The sequence below is a fragment of the Aythya marila genome (assembly GCF_965140915.1).
Source record: "Aythya marila genome assembly, chromosome: 1".
Lineage (NCBI taxonomy): Eukaryota > Metazoa > Chordata > Aves > Anseriformes > Anatidae > Aythya > Aythya marila.
The window spans coordinates 28,831,888-28,854,831 of NC_139042.1; the positions used below are offsets into that span (position 1 = coordinate 28,831,888).

General features: G+C 37.6%; 1 protein-coding gene across 5 annotated transcripts in view; it reads right to left on the reverse strand.

Annotated features, from left to right (window-relative positions):
• FNDC3A (fibronectin type III domain containing 3A) overlaps nucleotides 1-22,944 on the reverse strand; it is a 113,153-nt gene that overhangs the window by 11,188 nt on the left and 79,021 nt on the right. For all 5 annotated transcript variants that reach the window (XM_082767591.1, XM_082767589.1, XM_082767590.1 and 2 more), the window contains 13 exons: nucleotides 20,564-20,721; nucleotides 19,258-19,317; nucleotides 16,958-17,096; nucleotides 16,305-16,358; nucleotides 15,566-15,690; nucleotides 11,496-11,670; nucleotides 10,731-10,817; nucleotides 7,749-7,887; nucleotides 5,969-6,037; nucleotides 4,516-4,634; nucleotides 2,811-2,916; nucleotides 2,548-2,723; nucleotides 1,365-1,478 (listed from right to left, as the gene is read on the reverse strand). In XM_082767591.1, the coding sequence (XP_082623717.1) occupies nucleotides 1,365-1,478; nucleotides 2,548-2,723; nucleotides 2,811-2,916; nucleotides 4,516-4,634; nucleotides 5,969-6,037; nucleotides 7,749-7,887; nucleotides 10,731-10,817; nucleotides 11,496-11,670; nucleotides 15,566-15,690; nucleotides 16,305-16,358; nucleotides 16,958-17,096; nucleotides 19,258-19,317; nucleotides 20,564-20,721 (1,521 nt within the window). The remainder of the gene's footprint in view (nucleotides 1-1,364; nucleotides 1,479-2,547; nucleotides 2,724-2,810; nucleotides 2,917-4,515; nucleotides 4,635-5,968; nucleotides 6,038-7,748; nucleotides 7,888-10,730; nucleotides 10,818-11,495; nucleotides 11,671-15,565; nucleotides 15,691-16,304; nucleotides 16,359-16,957; nucleotides 17,097-19,257; nucleotides 19,318-20,563; nucleotides 20,722-22,944) is intronic.

Here is a 22,944-nt window from a genome sequence, read left to right on the forward strand (position 1 = left end):
GCAGGATCTGATACAAACCTCACAAAGTTCAACTAAAGCAAAGGCAAATTTATAGTCCTGGACCTGGGACAGATACATACTGTCTGTATTAGCAGAAGAGCAGCAAGAAAGCTAAAAGGAGCAATCATTCCCCTTTGTTCAGCACATGTGAGGCTACATCTCCAGTACTGTGTCCTATCTTGTGTTTCCCAACATAAGACAGACTTTGAAATACTTGAAAAAGCCCAGTGGAGGGCCACCATAAGGGCAGTGCAAAAAAGATAAGGTTTATTTATCTTAAGATGATTAAGCTAAGGGAAGATCTTACTGTTAAGATCTTACTTAAATTACTTACTGGGAGGATACGAAGAAGATGCTGCCAAATACTTCTTAAAGATGTACAGTAACAGGACAACAGTCACATCTTGCACTAAAGCATATTTTGACTGGACATAAAGGGAAAAAAATCTACAGCATAATAGTCTGCCCAGAGGCATTTTTGTGAGGCTGCAGAATCTTCATCCTTAGAGATATGCAAAATGTGACTGGACAAGGCTCTGAGAAACCCGAGCTAAATTTGAAGTTATCTCTGTTTTGAAAAGAGGGTTGAATCAAATAACATCCAGAGGTCCAGTCCTACATTAATTACTCTGTGATTCTATAAAGTCAACATCAAAAATTGGTCCAATTAATCTTACCTGAACATTTCTTCAAAAGGGTTTGCCTTGTAGACAATTAAGGAAAGCCCAGCAGGGCTTTGAGATGCCCAGTAGGAAGCACGAACAATAGTTCAATAGTTTAATCTTTTTTTTTCTGTACAGTTCTGTAACTCAGATGATTGATTCTGTCTCAAGCTATTGAAAAGCTGCATTTAAACAGTATTCCCAGATAGAATCCTCCTTTATACAAGCTTAATTTTTTATCTATAGCATTTTTTTTAACCAGCCATCTAAATACTATGGGTTTATAGGAAGTCTGTGAGGCTTTTGCTACATTACTACTGATGCAATTATATAAAATTAGATCAGCTTATAAAAACAACATATGTACAATAATCCATGGATGTATTCGCTCTGAGGAAACATAACTACATTAAAGAAAAAAATTTAAGAAGAGCCTGCATCACTCAGAAATGTAGTGCAGCAGTTGTGGCAAAACTCTTAAACAAAAGAATAAAGTAAGATCTCAAGAATCCACAGACTGCTGTTTCACAACTGTTGTACAATGATATGATGAATTACTTTGAAGTTTTACCCACCAAGTATTGCAAAATTGGGTAAGCACGTTTAAAAATGCGACTGAAATAGTCTTAAGCTTTTGAAGTTGGACTTAAAAATGTAGAGGACAATCGTGTTAACACAGTATGTATAACATTGCATTCTTACCTCCCAAGACACCTGGGCACATGCAGCAGATCTGCATGCCACTTGTGGGGGCTTGCACTGATCTGGTGGTCCAGGCGCTGTAATAATTTCACATTTTTCCGAGTAAGGTCCAAACTATTAAAAAGAGAGTTGATATAACTAACTGGTAATAATAATATTATTGCTTTTAAAATAACAGTTTTTCATAACACAAGCATGTAATAGCAGTCTGAAACTCTGTATTACTTGCTTATAAAATAAATCTTTGTGGACTGTGTATTTATTTCAGTATCTGACTAGGCTCCAGAATAGCTGTAATGCTTGTTTCTACAGCAAATGCAATCAGAATAAATTTAGCACTTCAAACTCTCAGGCGAAAGGATTCGGAAGCATTTTCCTCTTCTTTTGAAGTTCCGTGTTTGCTACACCACAGCAGAACACTATTTGTAACTGCCTATTTGTATTTGTCTAAAAGAAAAAAAAAAAAAGGACTCCAAAAATGCTCTATCTATAAACTGCTCTTTGGGGGATTTAAAAATTAGGTCAGTGCTTTAAAGCCTTAAGCTGCAGGCCTCTCCACAGTGTCAACTGGTGATGACAGTTTCTATGAAGCAAATGTTATCAAACAAATGCAAGCTGCCTTGCAATGTTTTTAAATCAGGATTTTGGACACATCATGAAACAAAGCCTGTGCTACAGCAACAATTGATTTCAACACATTCAATACCTCAACAAGAGAAAATACTGGTCTATCTGACAGAACATACTCAAAAGTTGAACTAAATATTAAAAAACAAAACAAAACAGAAAATGCCAATTATGTTCTAGAACATGAACAGATATAAAGAACAATCCATTTACAGAGATGCATACAGAAAACAGCTTTCTGCCTCGCTTCACATGAGAATATTCAAGTGGCAACGATCCTTTGATGAAGTACTTAGCATTTCCTAACGTTTTCACAATGCTATAATTCAGGTATAAGACATAATTAGCTGTTTTCTCTTCCCAGCATCTACAAATCCCTTTGTTATAAACTGATGTTTAACTGTTTCCACCCAACAATAAGCTCTGTGAACCGAATTAATCTACATTAGGAAATCCTCATTTTAAAATCACTTCTAAAATGCTTCTTTTAACAAAGAAGATGTTCAACAGCAATTGCACTCTCTGCAACTGATTTCATTTCACACTACCTCCTTACCCCAGCCTTGTTAGCTGCTCGCAGTCTGAAGTTGTATATCCTCCCTGGAAGAAGGCTGCCTACTGTGCATTCAACATCAGAGCCTTGGTAAACCTCTCTGTGTTCATCAGTTTCTGTCTGAAACATTTCCAGACCATAACAGGTGATGGGTGAACCACCATCTACCTGAGGTGGTCCTAAAAATAAGAAAGAAAAACTTGTTTAATTTTAACACACAACACGTCTTGATCCCTTACACTCAGGAACAGTTGTAATTGAATTACCCCAGCGCAGCTGAATTTCTCTTGCTCTTGGTCTGCCCTGTAGCCTTGGAGGCTGGCACGGACCTGGAACGACGGCTGGTGTCTGTACCAGCAAAGAATCAGATGCCTACAAAGGAAAAGGGAGATTAATGAAGCCACCTAGGCCAAAACAAGCACTAGCAATTATTATAACAAATAAAAAGCACGTCCTCAAATCAGAAACAGGACCTTCCATTTCTTGAACTGTATCCTCAAATGCATGAAGATGCTTAACTGACCTGGTATGTGTTTATTGTAATACTTACATAGAACATTCTGCAGTGATCACACTATGGGCAAAATTAACCTTTGCCTTCTTGTATTTCTACGCATGAAAAAGGTTAAATTAAAAGAAAAAAAAAGTTATGTATCACCTCAAACCTACTACAGAAGCCTGTAACATGAATTCTTTAGGGTTAACTCATTTTCTTTTTCATTAAACTGTAGTTTAATGGTTTCTGAAACCTCACTCTAACGGTTGTACACTTCTTTCTGTGCAAGAACCTGTCAGAAAGCAAAGTAGGCACAAATGATGATCAGATGCCATAAAATATAATTAAGATTTCAACTTTTTCAATTACTTAGTAGTATGTACTGTGCAAGTATTTGAAGTGTGCACAAAAATACATAGCAACATGCAACAGATAGCACTGTCTGTTTTGGATACAGACAGAAATGAGTCAGACCTGATCACAGGTTATTAGCTTCAGTGTGATACAGAACAAATATTCCTGTTTCTGGACTGGAGCTGATAAGCCTTTTAGTTTACAACAGGGATGTATCTCAGAGTCTCATCTCACAACTGCTGTGTACATATGTTCCAGTAAGAGTGGACTGGAAAATCTGCTGCTTTTCAGTTCCTTTGATATGTATTATTGCACTGAGCAACAGATGCTAGATAAAAAGCAGAATGTTTCTCAGGAGGCATATAACCATGGCAAGCTGCAGAAAAGGCTTCTTTACAGCGTTATTTACTATTCTTCTGCTGAATTCTGACACCTTCAAAAAGCATTAGGACTTCCTGAAAGTTACCATCTCCTTGGTATTCAAATAATACTTATTCTAAACTCATGTGGGGAAAGAGGTTGGCATACTGAAAGTCTCCAAGGACGAATGTGCACTTGTGGCTAGGTAACTGAGAAGTGTACTGCCTTCCTCCTTCCCCTGTACAGAAAAAGCAAGCTGAACTATGGCAAGAGGGAAAGCATCACAGCTGTGCCAGCTCTGAAGGAATGTGGATTTTTCCTTAAGACAAGGTGGCTATGGACAAGGATATCTTTACAGGAGACTTCTATATGGATGAAGAACACATGAAATTTCCTATGGTCTGACTAAGCTGCTTAGGTGACTACAATGACAACACTGAAAACATTAAATTTACACTGCTGTCTTGGGTTAGGCCTTGAGAAAAGACATTTTTATCAACATGTTGCACAGGAAAAGACAGAGAATCTGTTTCAGTAAATAAGAAAAATCACTTGAAGCAAAAAAGAATTTTCTTATTTATTTCTGTAAGAAGTAGGCAGAAATTTGAACTGCTGCACATCAATACTGGGACTTCTTTGAGGTTCTAAATGGCTACATTGCTAGGCAGTTCTGTACAATTACTGCTGTAACAATATTTATTAACTGTTGGATCCGATTTTCGTACAGAATTGCATTTAAGAAAAACGTTAGCTAATATTACCGTGCTCTGTCCTCCTTCCCCAATGCAATATACTCGTAAGCGATAGGAACAACCAGGGTTTAATCGGTCACACAGATGTTCCCTGGCAGCTCCGCTGTATATCGTGTCCCACTTGTTTCCTGAAAGGTAAGCGTGCAATGAGCCAACGTGTCATTTACCACACTTCAGTAGCAGCCACAGCAGGTATCCTTGCTTCACCAAGTGTGTGCTTGTCAGAAAAAAATAAAGGCTTGCTTTGGGTTTCCTTGAAAAAGATCAAATTATTTTGCAGATGGTTTCTTATACAAATTTGTGTAGATCTGCTAAGTAGAATCTCTTCCTTATTTGGTATTCACGTTAAATATGAGAGAATTTACTCTTAATAAGGATATTGTTACTGGGCCAGCAAGCACATGTAAACAGCATAGCCAAATAAAATTGTAAGGACAGAAAAGCAAAAATTCCCACAGAAAAAACCTTTCAGTTACACCATGTCTATTCATTTTGCACATTGTTGCTACTGCTTACAATTGATAAAGTGTGTTCCTGTATTTTGGAATGGCCCAGCACCATCTGGAACACTGATTTCATTCTTTGCTTTTCAGTCAGATTCTTAAATGAGAAATTCTTCAGCATCCTCTTTCTCTCAAGAGATGAAGCTGGGAACCTGGGGACTTTAAACCAAATCTCCAACAGTTTCATACAACACAGAATTTAGAGGGCTACAAATGAAACTTAGTGCACAGCTCACTTTATCTGCATGAAGGCTCAGGTAAACTCTTTCCAAGAGTGACTTAATGTGGACATGCTGTAGGCTAAGGAAAGTGACAAATGAAGTATTGAAAGAACCACAAGCGATACCTTTGGCAGGACTACCGTTACAATTTGGGGACGGTGCACTCTTAGCCTGACACAGCAAAAGAGGTATGAACTTTCATTCTCAGACTGTGCTGCTGAGTACAGGTAAGGTTACTTAATAGGTCTAGATTTTCAAATAATTTAGCTGGATATTTCTATGCCAAATTTAGATTTTTTTTTTTTATTTCCCTTCTGTATGAAAGGACAGAAAAGCAAGCAGCAGAAACGCTTATGCCAGCTCCATCACTATTCTCATTTAGTAGCAGTAAATGGAACATGAATGTTTCATTCATCTCACACATCCAACAAAGCTAAGTAGCCCTTTCTTACCCTTAAATAACTGGCATGAATCACTTGACTTCCAAAACAGAACACACCTATGTGATAGGTGAAGCTCAGAGCATCTCTTTTGCCACAGCTTTATGACATCTTTCTAATCCAGAGAAACAGAATTTCCTGTGTGCAGGATTCAACATCCCTATTTTTTAAAAATACAGTTTCTTGAAATAACATTCCCTATCATAATACCTATTTTACTCTTCCCACAATTTATAACTGGAGGTGTCCACACAAAAAAGATCACAGCTGAATGCCAACATATACTCCTAATACTTACCATTTAAGCCTTCAGACATCTCCACAACATATGTATTTATTGCTGCTCCTCCGTTGTCTTTTGGCGGATCTATTAAAAAATAACAATATTCCAACAACACATGGTAAATCAAACTGTTTTGTAGCTTTTGGGGGGGGGATTAAAAAAAAGGTAAAATTGACAGCCAACTGGAAATGAGTGCTCTTTTAGACAGGTAGCCATAGCATCCTGCATCCTAGTTCAGACAGCTGCAAATCATTCAAATCCTCCACTATCCAAAGCTGCCAGATCACAACCCTACTACAGTCTACAGACGACGTGTGATGAGTGAATCGGGCACCTGGGAGATGCCACAGCAAACGTTTCAGTTAGTCTGAAGGGAGCCCAATTATGGTTTCAGAGACACAGATCCTAATGGCCCTGCAATCTGGACTGCAGATAGGAAAAAGACTGGCATATTGATTTTGAAGTAAGAATATTTCATCTTTTAAGGACAGCATTTGAAAAAGCAAAGTATTTTGGGAGAGAACAGAAGTGAGGAGTTCTATACTGAACACTTAATCTCGTAAATTTTTAGTCTAGCAGTAGAAATTGAGTTACCTGTCCTCCTTGGTACAATATTGAAGGACAAGACAGGAAACTATAGGACTATCTTTGACACATAGTTCTACTACTCTTTCTCAGAGCTGATTCAGGGAACAGAAAAATTAAAATACTGTGGAAAAACAACATTTTTGACAAATATAAAGGCAGCTTAATACTTTAAAACAGAAGGGCACTGCTGCTATAACATCATATTACGCATGTGCTCGATGAAATGGTGTTGGCTCTTAGGCAAGTGTTACATATCACATCACAGCTGCCAAATAAAATGAGACTTCTTGTATAGCACGCAGCACTTTTTTGGATGGAAGGCAGCAGTCAACTTACCCCAAATAAAAGGCTTTTTTCTCACATAATTATCACTCATGAAAAAAAAAGGAATATTATAGTTCAAAATAATGACTATTACAAGTTCTTTATATAAATAGATATTTTAGGTAGTTTTCTATTTACAGATCAGATTATTTGTAATACTTCATACATTGTATGTTATCCATAATGGAACAAATTTCACACCCGAAATTTTCAGCCTGATATAGCAAAGCACTCTGGAAAGATGCAAGACTGAATTCGCTGTGTACTATTCTACAAGGAGCTTTCATATTATTACTGTGAAAGAACATGAGATTAAAACACACTATTATACAGAACTAAGTAAGAAGTTTAATTATTTGTGACAGTAAGTAAAACCCTCACCCATGTGGTTTTCAGCTAAAGTACATCACAGCACTGCTTCTCCTTCTCCTATTTCACAACATCAGGGTAAGAAAAACCCCCAAGCTTAAGGAAGTTTCTCAAGCTCTCTAATGAATAAAAGTATTTATCTATCAAAAGTAAACACTTTGAAGAGAGAAGTTAAACTTGGACCTTTTCTTTTGATGAAAAAATAAAATAAAATTCATGGCATCTGCTTTTTGTGCCAGAGTAACATTAACTTCTTAGTACACAAATTAACACTACAATGTTTTAACTACTGTAGTCCTTTGCTGTAACAGTCCCTATTACAATTCATATATTATTCTTCCCACAAAATCACGCTATTACACTGCCACCCTAGGTATTTTGGATCAGTATTTTTCCATGATGGCTCAGCTGACTGAAGTATATTGAAGTAAAATCTGGCCTTTTACATACGAACATAAAACAAAAAAAAAACAAAACAGAGGACAAACTCGAAAGAGCTGGACAACATTCTTACCCCAGACTATTTTAAAACTCTGTGCATGAATTTTTCCTTTCACTGATGGTTTTGAAGGTACCCCGGGCTTGTCTGGGCAAGTAGCATAGTCTACTGTTTCACTTGGACTGCTTTTCCCTTCTGAATTATAGGCAATGACCTGTAAACACATAAAAATTATTATAAACACAGAACAAATGTAATGGCTAGTGGTATGCTGTTCAGTGTAACAGTAAGAGCAAATTAATTTATATGTATGTGTAGACAAATAGCTAGACAATAAACCATTAGGAGAACCATTAGAAGAAACAGATCTATTATGCACCTTTATTTTATAGTTTTTGGTAGTCTTATAATCAGTCAATGCTGAAATTAAAAACACCCATAAATTGCCAGAAAAAAATATTAAAAATAAACAAACAAAAATAATAATTGTGAAGCTGGAAGAAAAAAAAAAACAAACAAATACCCATCAAATCAAATACCCTTAAAAATAATTTAAAAAAATAATAAAATAAAATAAATAAAATAAAATCAAATAACCCCCAAATATCCTCCACATTTCGAATGTTGCTACATAAAGTTAGGCTTCTACTTAGGGCACTTAAGACCAGCCTGACTGTATAAGGTAATCAGGACATGCAGCCCTCTGTGACACTAATGGAATCTGTGGGTGCTCAATATAGCACAAAACACTTCATTCCAAAGTGAAGGACTTGAGGACTTTATTTTTTTTAAAACAGCTCAATATACTCAGAAACTAGCTATGTTTAAGAACTATTCCTTTTTATTGGAGTTGTGCAGGACCTGGGGATCCTGGTGAGAGCAAACTAGCAATGCACGTTGGCAGCAGCAAAGGTAAATTGTTTCATGGGCTGCATCAGCAAGAATTGAGCCAGTAGAAGGAAGGGTGTGATTTTGCCACTTTACTCAGCACTTTTCAGGCTAAACCTGGAACACTCTGCCTAGTTTTGGTCCTCCCAGCTTGAGATGCTGAGAAATTGGAAAGAGCACATAAGATGTTGAACCTGATGTAGGAGGAAAAGGCTGAAGAATGTGGGTTTACTTTGCCTAGAAAATAGAATTTTCAGTGAGGGGGATCTAATCACAGCCTTCCAATATTTAAAAGGTAGTTAAAGAAAATATGGAAATGCTCGTTTTGCAAGGATATGTGATGACAGAACAAAAGACCATGGGCTCAAGTGTGTCAGAGAAAATTCCATCTAGATATAAGGAAATACATGTAAATTAATCACCATGAGAACAGGCTGTCCAGCAAAGCAATGGAATTTCCTTTGCTGGAAACACCGAAGTCTCAGCTCAACAGGGCTAGTACAGGGTTGAATAGCCAGATCTAAGACTCTGCTCCCTAGACGAATTTGGTCCAGACCATCTCTTAAAGTCCCTTCCAACCTAGACAAAAAAGTCTAGAAACTGTGTTTCTAGGAAAACAAAACGCTGCTATTCTTTACACCTTAGTTGTGCAGTTAATTTATTGTGTATCCCCATTTGTTACGAGCAAAATCCTGAGCAACCTAACAAGTATTTTTTGCTTTTATATTTATTTAAAAATTGAATAGAATCCAAATGGTAGGAGTAATGTCAGTAGTTTGAGAAGAGGAAATGTGAGCTAACATGCTCCTCAGACATTCTCCTGATACGGTTTACAAGATTAACAATCATCTGGTTGTTTTTGTGCCCTTACAAATGAAGTTAAAAAGGCAGTTGGCATTTACGTATTATAATAATGTTTCCAATGGTTACAAAGTTTCTTTCAAAAGCCTTAAGGAATATTACTACTAATTAAGTCTTTCTCCTGTATAATAAAAATTAAAGACCTGATTAACACAGAATTTGTTTCTCCTTTATGCCCTATGAACGAGTGAACAGAGACTTCTGTTTACGGTTTTGTTAAGAAAAATATAGTATAAACATTCATATTTTATTTTAATGACAAACTTAGGATGCTAAAGTTAACTGAGCATTTACCAGTGATGTATATTATTAACACGTAGGATTACTTCCAAAGGAAAACTATCATCAAGTCCTGCAAAAGCAAGTTCCAAATTATTTAGCTGATTTTTATTTGAAATACATATGTAGCCGTAACAGTCCTAGCTTGGTGCAGTCCTGAGAATACACTGCATGATTTGAATTATTATATAAGTTATGAATAAAATCCAAGTACTCTAAGATTAACGCCTATCAGAACCTTTTCTGCTTCTGAAAAGAAAAACTCTTATTCAGAAGTGCAAAACATTTGCTATCCTTTCAGAAAGAGTATGTGTATATTTTAGTGTTAGCTCACAACAAACCAACCCCTGATCTGCTACCTTTCATATTGCAAAGAGATGCTGTTCTTAAGCAGCTCCCAGTTCTTCTTATGAAATAATATTTTAGGTGTATGCAAGACAACAACTATAGACATTTTTTTTTCCTTAGAGACTAGAAATGAGATCATTCTGACTCTGCTTCACACGTTGGGACACACATAAGCCTTATTGCAAAAGCCATGCTACTATTCAAGAGTGACTGGATCCTGAGCTAATATGTTCAGACCCTCACAATGTATAAGAATGGGTTCAGCACCATTGCAATATGATTTTTTTTTTAAACTAGATTGGGTTCAGTGCTATGCTAGCACTGATAATTTTTTTTTGATCAAAGTTGCTCTTTATCCCAACACTTCGAGTTGTGTTTAGTGTCTATATGCAATACAAAAGCCAAACAAAAAAAACCAAACTGTTAATAACATTGACTTGTTATTAATTACAAATTTCAAGATAGCTGCAACTGGGTTATGCCCTTTTAGGCCCTACTTCTTCTACAGAGATGACTTATGAAGCAGGCTTTGAACTCTTAGCTTTAAGAGATTGAAATTTTAAGAGAGACTGGCATCAAATCTGGTTTTCCTTTAAATAAGTCAGTAAATCAAATTTCAAAGTACTCTGGTACAAACAACAACCAACCAACCCCCCAAAACAACTATGTGAAAAATCTTACCCTAAATTTGTATTTTGTACTGCGCCTCAAATTCTTCACCGTGTAGGTAAGATCTTCACCATCATATTTTGGCTTGAAACCATATCCCTGCAGAATTAAACAGGATTACTTGAAACATGTATTTGTCAACTAGATTCTGTAACATCATTCAATATAAACAAATTACTGTGTTTCAGACTATAATTGTTATGGCTCTCTGACAAAGTAATTAAATGTAACTTCATTGTGTAAACACAGGATATTTTATTTCTACCATGCGAGTCCACATGGAAGCCAAAGATAAAAATAAGGTGGCGGTGGTGAGGGCGAGTGAGGAAATGAATTAACCATTCTCCAGTTCTGAAGAGGAGAAAAACCAGCAAAGAAAAACATATAGTGCCATGAGATACTATACCTAACACTTTGAAGGGGTAAAACACAGGTGCTTGTGCTGAAGTAACATCTAGGGGAGGCCACATTTCATGATGCAATTACTTTGATCCACTCTTGTAAGGCTTAAATTCACATCCAGAGTTACAAAGTTAAAAGTAGCCTAGACATCTTTGCAGGATTAGAGCTTAATCATACTAATAACTATTATTGTTGCAATAAAAAGAAAGTTATGTGGCTTGGTCACTGCAAGGACAAGTCTTTAGTTTTGCTTCAGAAAATACAGTTCCTGGTAGAATATTCTAGCAAAAATAATCACTGTTACACTTAAGTACAACAACATATCAAACACATCGTAGTCTCTTTTCTTATTAAGAGTAGGTATTCTAAACTTACTGAGTTCTCATCCTCCATCTCTAGTATATACGAGATTCCTTCATCTGATGGTGTTCCTGAGGGTTTTGTCCACTGTAGGGATAACCAAGTAACTCCAGCATTAATCAGCAAAGGACTTGCTGGTGTGGTTGGGGCAGTGCCTGAGGTATGATACAGGACTTCTTCACTAAAACCACTGTATGTAAAAACAGAAAGTATGTAAACTAACCAGACACAACAATTGATAACTAGAAAAACATCATTCTTACTAAACAAAGCTATGATAATTTCTTGAATATGTGCACAACTGGAAATTCCAAGCTTGAACGTGCAGATGACTTAACTTGCCCATGAATCTGTCAGTTATAAGCCATTTGAACAAGGTTAGCATTCATAATTGAAAGATTCCCGTGTAGGACATAATTACAGTGTTTTGCTAATTAAATTTGTTTTGGTTTATCATAATAATTCATTATTCTAAATTAGTAGAGCTCTATGTGCAGCAGCGATATACTAATACCTATTCAACATCAAACCATGAAGACGTGAAAGTGTATGTGGGAAGATCCCAAAATACACTTCACTTCCCTGGCAGCAATCTATGCAAATTGTTATGTGCTTCAGGTATGCTCTGAAGTACCAGTTCCTATAGTGATTCAGAAAATAACAGAATAATAGTCTTGTTCAATATTAGTTTAATTCAATATGAAGTTATTAAGTTACTTTAAGAGTCGGCAATACCAAAGTCTTATCACAGAACAAATGCAGCAGACTGTACACCAGTCAGTCCCTGAACTTTCAACCCGATCTGATGACTCTCAGATAAACCTCCAAGCGATAAACCTTCTGTAACAAGTTACAGCAAAAGATCTACCGAGAAACAGACGGATGCCAAAGCCAGTAAATGGGTACAACGCACAGATGGTGTGACATGTATCCATCTAGACTCTAAAAAAACTGTTCTCAGCTGGCATTTATTTAGAAATTTGCTGTTTCTACATCAGATCTGAAGAAATGCAGGCTTGAGCTAGTTTTTTTTTTTTTAACTGTATGAAACTAATGTCAAAGATGCAACTTTAAAAGCAAGACATTATCTAAGTGAGCACCAGGAAGTCTTGAAAACAAAATTCCTCATGTGTCTCGAACAACAGAACCAGTCAAATATCTTGTGTGTCCAAATCTGACTTCCCTGAAAAATCACAGTATGAAGATACCTTGCTGTCCCTTTCTCTCTAACCCATTTCTCCTGAGAAGCAGGAATAACACTTTTTTTGCCAAAAATCACAAGCGAGAAAATCTCTGAAATTAAGACAGTATGATACATATGCTGTGTCTACTTAAAAAAAAATAAAAAAATCCAGCGTTACAGTTAGGCTAAGAAAGCATGAAGAGAAGCTAGACATACTAAAGCTGTCTACTCACAACCAACTACTGAAGCAGCCAACTCACGTGCAGATGCAAGGGAAGGGGTGGAGAAAAACACCTTGAAAAGCCTTAATCTCTTTACTTGATTGAATCACTCCGAAACACATTGAAACCAACTAAATGAGCTCCAGTAATTCCCACCTTTGAACCTCTCTTAACATTTCACTTTGGAGTACAACAATACTCTATCTTTTCAATAGATTTTATTTTTCCAGATTTGTTTAGCCACGGTTTCATGTTTGGTTAGAACCAAATTTAAAAATGGGAGTAACTCTAAGAGAGAATATCCATTCTTCCTGGCAAAATCATTTAGGCAAAATTCAGTCTGCATATATGTAAGGTTCTCAATATATTTCATAAGGAATAAATTGTCACCCTATCCTAGTAAATATTATTTCAGGAGACTTAAGCGATACCATAAAGACAACATAATGTGTTGTGATACAGCTATGAAATACAGATTTAAAAATCTATTCAGCGCAATTATTTTAAAAAGGGTACTTAACTGATGACTGTCTTCCACCAGCTTACACCACAGAGGTGTGTAATACGTGTGGATACTCCTAGGGGGTACATTTACACTCAGAAGTAACCAGGGAACAGGAAGAGAACTTGAACACTGGCCCCTGCTTAACTCTCAGCTCACTCCCTGTCTGCTTTTGTCCAATTACATCTCATCAAGACAAGTCCAGGAGAAACTCAGAGAACGGTTCATTCCAGAAACATCTTCCAGAAGGCAGCAACATAAGAAAGACTGTGTTGGAGCACTCTGAAAGTCAGCCTAGCCCACTACAGTGTCCTCAGCCAGTGACCCAAAGCAGGAGCCTAAGGGAAGACACAAAGAACAGGTACTACGTGCAACACATGCCCTGGGTGCTCTCCAAAGCCTCCCAACATGTCTCAGAGACCTCCTGAGCCAGCTGTAGTTTTCATGTACTTAGCCTGCAGATGACTTCTTCTATCCAGCATGAATTACATCCTCAGGTCTGGCTCCCTATTTTTAAACTGTCCTTCAACACTGTCGAGGCAGGCATTGTTCCCTCAAACACTCCTTTGTGCCAGCTGAAGGACAGACAACACACATTTCATGCTATAAAAACACCACTCCACTGAGCTGCAGCACAACGCTCAAAATATCTCAAACACAAACAAAAAATAGCAATTTTATGCTCATGGCTAAAGAAGCCTTGCTTTTATGCCACATAGGATGTAAATGTCCAATAGCGTGGACACAGGCAGTCTATTCTAGAAGTACTGAGCCCTAGCAGTAAGAATATTAGCCAGCTTTATTGCTTCACCTGAAGACCAAGAAGCACTCCCAAGAGCTAACACATCCAGTAGTGTAAGCCCAACCTGAGAAACTGTTCATTTTTATTTTTATTTTTGTTTTTATTTTTTTTTGAGTTTTAATTATATCCTCTACTGACAACAGATGCCATTCATTCACAAATTAAAACCAAAGTTTGGTGCTTTGTAACTCCTGAAAAGCAGCACTTCTAAACTTCTAAAAATTATGACCACATGTCCTAAACATTCATAATAAGTTCTACGTGCTCAGAAAAAAAAATATCAATGGTATTGTGTCATATTCTGTCCATTACCCATGGTAACATGAGACTAACATATCTTTCAGGTAAAAGGACATATGCAGAAAATGGACATGGCAAAGAGCACAACATAGATGTAACTACAGGATGCAGAGTGGGTTCTGCTGCACCTACCTCCTGCTCCAGCAGAGTTACTGCATTCTCTTTATGCTGTCGTTACTACAACTCTAAATTTAAGGATCAAGCCCTGGTAAACTGCTACACTGGCTGCAAGAACTGCCTTAGGTCTGGCACCATGTTAAACCTCACTGGCAGCCAGAGCAGCAGCCAGCGTGGTCCAAGTTACCCTCTGGCCAAACAACAACAGCACCCCCGCAGCATTTACCAAACCATTCAATTCTGGCCCACTGGCAGGGTTGCTTGTCTTTCAGCATGACCCCCATTCTGCGTGTTAGCAGAAGTGCTTATTACATCAGACACAAAAGCCACAACGCTTCGCCAGAACTTCCATTACAGCTCAGAGCAGTAGGAAGCCAGCCCAAGGTAGCAACCTTCAGTGGAGCTCAGAGTGAGGCTACGAAGGCTGAAGCTAAAAATCAGCACGGCCTGAGCTGATTTCATGTGAGAGCAGCTGGGCTGCCTGTGCCACGCTCGCACTCCCCCTTTAGGTACAAAGGGGCATCGTGTACACAGGTTAGAGCAGGCTGTTTGGGAAATTAGGCTAAATTTGGCGGAAGCAGCTGTGCTATCTGCAGGTGACAGCTGCTCATAAGAGGGGCTGAGATGTATAGCATTTATCTGCCAAGTATTTACACGTGTAGTGGCTGTAGCCATAATAATCCCTGAACAAAACTGATTGTGCCAGGACTCATTGAACAGCTGAGGTTAGAAAGGATCTCTGGAGGTCTCCTTGTCCAGCCTCCCTTGCTCAAGCAGGGTCAAGTGATTCGCAGTGCAAATGTGATCTGCAACATGAATAATCCAATCACATATGGTACATTAACTATGTAAATGGTCAGAAGTCTTGTTTCTTTAAATGCCATCATATGCTTTTCCTAAGCAAGCACACATATGCATGCAAATGCATTCCATAGTTATGGATACAACAGTAATATTTACCTCATCCCCATGTCATTTTTGGCTGCTAGCCTAAAGGTGTACCCCATTGCTGGTGATAGTTTAGTAATTCTATACTGCTTCTGTTGGCCATAATAACACTGGCAAAACTCTCCATTTCCTTTTCCCTAAAAAGGAATAAATTAATCACATTATTCACCCTATTAAATATGTGTCCATCAATTAAAGTAACACACAAATGTGAAGTAAATTCATTTTTGAAGTGTAACATAACTCAAGAAACCCTCCCGTAGTGAGGTTTTACATAAACATACTTGTATTGAATTAGAGGCTTTTAAAATTCCTTTCTATTTCCCATCTCCAAAGGGCTAGAAGGAGAAAGCAGTACAGTTTCTACAGCTCTGCCATCTCCCTCTTGGAATAGCTGTCTGGCTAGGATTGGAACACGTTTATGGGAACATTGCTGGCGCACCCCTTTTATACAAAAGAAACACTGTTATAGGAAAATGATCTACCTCAATGCTCTTGAGAGAAGTATTGGTGAAAAAGCCACTATTATGGGTGGCAGAATCACATAACTAAGAAATATTTGATACATTATACACCCCAAGGAAAAATTAGGGCGATAATCATGTTTTCACACTCGCTTTCAGAAATTATGTAGTTGTCACTTGCCTCTCTCTACACAAGTCATAATTTTGATACAACTCGATGTGTATAGTCACGCACAACTACTTTTGAAAACCACAAAATGAAAAGTAGAAGAGAATAACTTGCTTACTTCATCCCATTCTAATAGGTAACTGTGGATTTTAGAACCATTATCGCACGATGCCTGCAACAAGAAAAAAGGGATATTAGAGCTCTAACCAGATACAAGATCAGTTAAGGAAAGATGCATGCATGGATCAAGTCACGACAAGACCAGTGGAGGGCAAATGGTGCTGCCCTTACATAACTGTTGCACTTGCCAGGACAGTCCTAATTCTGTTTCTATCCAGTGAATGCTTGTATCTATTTTTGTTTTCATTTAGACCTTGAGAAAGTATTCTGGCAGCAATGTAAAATATGACAGATTTTTTCTCAGCACTAAGATTGCAGATCTGTTCAAATCTGTCTTTCCAGACCACTTAGTTTGCTTTGCACAAATAAGCCTATGTTCAAAAAGGGAAAAAGAAATTGGTTCTACAGTACAGGAGGGGACCAGAACTCAAACCAGTGTCTCCGTTCAAGTTCATTAGCTTTATTTACAAAGGCTCCTGGCTTTTCTGGGAATCTTTTTCTCTTCGCTGAAGTCCCCATTTAATACAATACACATACTTCAGTCACGGAAGTGTGGTTGACATTACTGTTTGACAAAACTTCAATGAACTGGCATTTATTCACAGATCTGAAACTGCTAAAGAGCTTTACAGATTTTTAAGTAATTCTTACCTTCCACTGCAAAGTAAGAGAATTTTTGGTCCGATTAGTTATCCTGGGCAGATTTGGAGTATCAGGCTCACAACTCATTGTGGTAAAACTCTCTGCTTCTGAAGGATTTCCCCGTACACAATTGCATTCCACTTGGACTCTAGAACGGAAAACCGTCAGTAACATTTACCTCAAAATCTCTATATGCAATTTCCAAAGAAAACCAAGTATTCAGAATTAAGTTACTGCCTTGCTATCTCATTACTAATATGTTACTGTTACAAATCCATAGCTGGTGAAAGCTTCTTGGTCAACGGAAGCAATGCAAAAGTAGAGTCCTTTACTTTGGATATACATCATCACCAGCAATCAGCTTTATTCTCACAATTACATTTGAAATATGACCACTGTTTGCTGTACTTTTGGGAAATAATGATAACATCTTGCAGGCTCATTATTTGTTGTAGATGTGTAAGTTGATAATACAAATAATTCTTCTCCAAGTGCTTTCTTCAGATAAGCACAATGAAGCTGTTGATGTATTTTCAGAGAATTTTTTGCATCCAGCTCACTGAGTCTGTTCACCCTGTTCACCTTTTAGAAAGGCTGTGCACTAGCTCTCTGTGTACTTCAGAAGAATGATTTGTTTCTTCTGTCTCAAAGAGAAATGGTTTGCTTTTCTCATAGCTTTTCTCCAAAACAAAGTAAAAGATTATTTTCTGGCCTCCTCTGCCCTCCTCCCTCCCCCCGAGCTGTGTAACCTCATCTCCCTCTTGGGTGAAACCATCTATTACTTTCTTCTTACTTAGTTTCTTCTGATTTGCCTGTTCCTTTGAAAGAAGAAAAGAAAACAAACCACAGAACACCCTTTTCTCTGATCACTGGTTGCAGAAGGCCTTGTACACTGGTTGCATGAACACTCATAGGAAAACTGGCTTTGCAGATTCCATCAACAGGGAGAGCAGAACATTTGAATAGTCACTGGTGCTGCATACAATTGTTTGTCCTTGCATATAGTTGCAGATACATAATTTGTCAGGTTTATCTTCAGGGTTTAGCCTTTCTCGTCTTCCTTTTGGGCAATGATTAGACTGGCAAAATTCTGTTTAATTCCTAGTTCAGGAAAAGCTTATATAGCTCAATCACCTACTCACATGCTTCCTCTATAAAGACCAGAAATACATTTAAGTAAAAAAGAATCTGAACGTAGCCTGGTAGAAAACAAATTATACATGGCAAAAAGAGCTAGGCGCTGACCTCTGTGCTCCACACATTTTTGACTTAAACATAATTGGATAAAGTTCACAAACACTACTGAAAGTAAGAACAAAATCACAGGGAAACACTTGCATATGAAAGAGCTTCAAGTCAATTTACAACTCATCCTTCTCCTGAACCTGTGCTGCAGCCCATAGCATAAATGCAAATGTGTCATGAAGAACCCTGCTGGGCTTTCACTTTGGCAACTGCGACAATATCGTGGAAAACAGCACTAGGAATTGTAGGCTCCCTCACACTGAGGACCTAGAACTTAGCACTTCCACTTGAGCAAATGGAAATCATGAGACTATTGCACTACAGAAATCTTCTTCTGCCTTGCTTCATGTGGTAAGAGGCACAACATTTTTGACTCAGATCCTTACTTCTGTTCCCTTGCCTTCTGGCGAGCTGTCAAGAAGTGGCTCCTGATCAGTACACAGAAGTCTTGGGGTTTTCCACACAAAGAGAAGCAAATCCCTCAAATGATGGATAACCGATTCTAAGAAGTTTCTCTCTGCTTGCAATTATTTCTTGAAAAAGCAATACTTTTAAGGAAACCCTAATTTCTGCCTTCACAACTTTATGCTTATATAAATTACATATTTATAAACTGCTGTATTGTATCGGATTTACTGGTCTGCTGAAGCAAAGTGAAAGCAGTGTGATGAAGTGAACAGTAAAAAAAAGTTATTGTGCAAGGTACCTCCTTCTTGTATTTGTGGGAAAATGGCATAAGGGAAGCATTATCTGTGCCTGGCTTAAACAAAAAAAAATGGTCACCGTGTTGGCATGTAAAGTGAAGACCAAGTAAACAAGTAAAGACCACAGGAGCTGGGTGAGGCAGCAACAATCTCTTATGCTTTCCAAAATGGATTGTGTGGTCAACTAAGCCAACAACATTGACTTGAGAATGGCAATATTTCAACTATCATTGTGACTTAAAGAAGGATGTCACAGGGTAAAGACAGTTTCTGAAAAATTCTTCAATCAAATATACAGCCAGAATGAAACTTTGAAAACATTCTCACTGAATTTAGTGAACAGAAAAGGAAGATACTCACTTTGCATGGTAGTCAGTTGCTGGCCTGAGATCATTTACAGTAACTTTGTTTTCTTCTCCACTGGAAAGAGATAGGATTTTGTTAAAGTTATTGTTTCAGAATCACATACTTATAAAAAGGCACACATCTAACCTATCCACCTAACACTCCTTGTAAGAAACATCTGTTAATAGTTTGCTTCTGTTGCTAAGTATGCTAAAATGCAGATGCTTTTATCTTTGGATTTTATGGGCTTCCCTCATTTGGTTTCTGTTGTTTTGTCTCTTTTGTTTTTTTTTTTAAGAAAAATTATCTTCTTTACTCAGTAATACCAGCTCCATATACTGGAGAACGTGCATGTACATTATTACAAAAAAAAAGTACTCAATTACCAGATCCTGTAGAAGCACTGACATTTATAATTCTTCAGCCTTATAAAAATGATTATATAAAGCTGTAAACGACTGCATACACCTACTTTTTAGAGCTTAGTAAAGCAGAAAAAACACCGAAGTGACATCTATTACTCTGCTTTTAGTAAATCAGCTTATGTTAGAAAAACTCTTTCCTTCAAACTTCTAGCCCAGTAAGCAGAAAAGACACCTAAGTGACACCTATTACTCTGGTGTTAGTGAATCAGCTTATATTAGCAAAGCTCTTTTCCTCTAGCTCTAGGTCAGGGATATCCAACTTGTGATTCATGAACTGCTCCGAAGAAATCCACGGAAGGAGACTAACAACTGCTAGCTAAATACTAAAGGATTTATAGTTATTAGGGAGCTCTGTGCACTTTACAGTAAATTTTACTGTTAAATGTAAAATACTGCTAAAGTTGAAAAAAAAAAAAAGAACATTAAAAAAAAACATTGTGTTAGGAATTACACAGTTTGAGAGTTTAGCTTGTTTTGCTGCTGCTCGAGTTGTGGGAATCTGTTTCATAGTGTACCACTGTCTCTTGCCAAGAGCATTTCCAGAGAAGGGAAGAATACCCTTACTGGGAGGAGCAGCGTGTCCTGAAGTAAATAAACACATGCACAATTTGTATTTGTTGCTACTTGTGCACATCTTACTTCTTGAGAACCCGTAATTTCTAGTGCAGCTGACTGAAGTACAGCTAAGTGGTATTAAAGCATATAATAAATAATAAAACAGATACCTCAATAATAAAACAGAACCATTTCTACTGAAAAAGTAACTTGTTTCAGGAAGAGAAGTTGCACAAAATTGCTAATTATTTAAATCTCCAAACACTGGGCAGATTTTTATGAGGTTTTTAGCCACACAATTAAATGCAGCACCGAATAAATACAAGAAAACAAACACCTACATATATACAGTTTTGTATTTTCCATCTTTTCCAGTATTTGAAATCATCACTTCGTAAGTATAAACCTCTGGTGTGTTATTCTTGTCGGTGTCTTCTCCGACATCACTGGATGGCGGTGACCACATAAGCAGTGCTGTTCTTGCCTGAATGTCTGATACCTGTAGAAACATAACTTTTGAGACTTGTGCCATTTAAATGCCATTGCAGATAAACACTGCTTTGCCACGCAGGGCCAAATAAAAGAGAAGAAAATCACACACCATTAACAGATCGGAGTATTTATACTGGTACATGATCTACTCATTACTTTTCACAGATGAAATCAAGCTGGGAATGAACATCAGGAGAAAGCTGCTATCCTAGGGCCCAGGGCTGACTGCTAAAAACTTCTAAGCAACGAATGCCATCTAGTGGGCTCCAGAGGTTAGGCACTGGGACAGGCTGCCAAGGGAAGTGGAGGAGTCACCATCCCTGGAGGTACGCAAGAGAGGTGCTGATGAACATGGTTCAGTGGTGGACGTGGTATTGTTAGGTGGTGGTTGGACTTGATGATCTTATGGGTCTTTTCCAACCTAAATGATTTTATAATCTATGAAACATGAGATGATGGCAAAGCATATATCGTGATACCAGCTATTTCACTTAATGATAAGATTTCAGGTGTGTTTTTTTGTTGTTGTTGTTTAAATATTTTGACATGACCAGCACTGTGATTTTAAAACTTTCACGCTGACTCAGTTTTCATATGACATATACAAAAGCTCAAGAATTTCTCCAAAATGATGGGCGTTACTGTAACAGGTAAACTCTCAACAACCTTATCCTTAGATTACAATCTCTTTGGTCAACTACCCCAGCAAGTATTTATTGATCATGATATGAACAGGGATAATATTGTGTACTCTGTTAGTAAAGGGAATACTAGAATGCATCTCATAATGTGCACTGGGCTTGGGTGCTCACACAGAAGGCAGGCTCACTAAGTGCATATATGTACTACAACATCCCAAAGAGTTCCTGTGGCAGTGCCTGCATAGACCACCCTTTGCATAACCATATCACCCCATACTCCTGGAAGAACAGGGTCTGCAGCCCACACATGCTGCAAGGGGCTGGGGAATGCTCTTAATTCTACAGGTGACTGCATGGGCATGCGCGTGTGATTACAATTTCTTAGGATTTTTTACTGAAGGATGATGCTTAGAAATCTGTATGTATTAATATTGCACATCTACTGTTGTGGTTTGTATGTTGTGTCTGCCTACTGTTTCCAATCATTTCAAAAGAATTGACAACGCATTATGTGAAATGACTAGTTTCACAGTATCACTGTGATATATAGATTTATTTTTTTTTTGAATAATTGCTTTTGGAGATCTATTACTAGAGTATGAGAATCAAAATGCTGTTTTCACAACTGGTGCTCTTAACCTGACTGGGTCAACTTCAAGAACGAAGCAGAGGAAATGGCTTATTGGTAACAATTTTTTTTCCTGATGTCCAGGCATTATCTTTCCTTTTACCAATTAAACCTACTTACCCTAGCCACCATGGATTTGAACAGGAGATCTCTTTTCAGCAATTGTTTCTTATGTATTTGAAGACTTACGATGTGTCTCCCCTCACTTGCCTAAATCTGATCATTTTCACTCTCCTTGTTGATTACCTCCTCCTGCTCCCTTATCTTCAGTGCATTGCCCAGAACAGTACGTAACACTTCATCTGATGCTTTAGCAGTGCCTTACACACTTCAGATTACATTTCTCTTCAAACATCTCAGTGTATCTGTCTTCTTTTACACAGGACAAGTCAAAATGGTTGGTATAAATGAGGGCTGGTGTTACATCTTATTGGAACATTTAAGCATTAGAGGTTTCAGCTGTTCACTACAGAGAGAACAGGAAGGGTGGGACATCAAAAACAACACTGCAGCGTAATAGACAACTGACAGAACTTTGAATAGTAAAATTAAACCCAGAGCAGAGTGGAAATCTGTTATATAGCAACAAAAGTCAACAGAGAACAGGATGCAATGTTCTTTAAGTGTCTGGCTGGAAGAATTATCTTTAGTTATTCCCCCAGGACAATGTTTGCTGGTGAACTCATGTAAGCAAGAACTTCCATAAGACTTCTAATATAATAGATGACAACTGTTAATATTCTTTCATTGTGTTAGAGTTACTGTGTTATGTACCCAGCTAAAAATCAGTGACTATGTAGGTTGTTCTGGTTGTTTTACTCTGTGTAAACAGCATATGTGACTAAACAATATTACAAAGATCTGAAGCTTTGCTGTGGCCAATTTGCCAAAGCTTAAAAAGTAAGAGTTAGTGTGATTCAACATGCAGAAATGCAAAGTGAAAGGTATTTGCAGAAGCTGG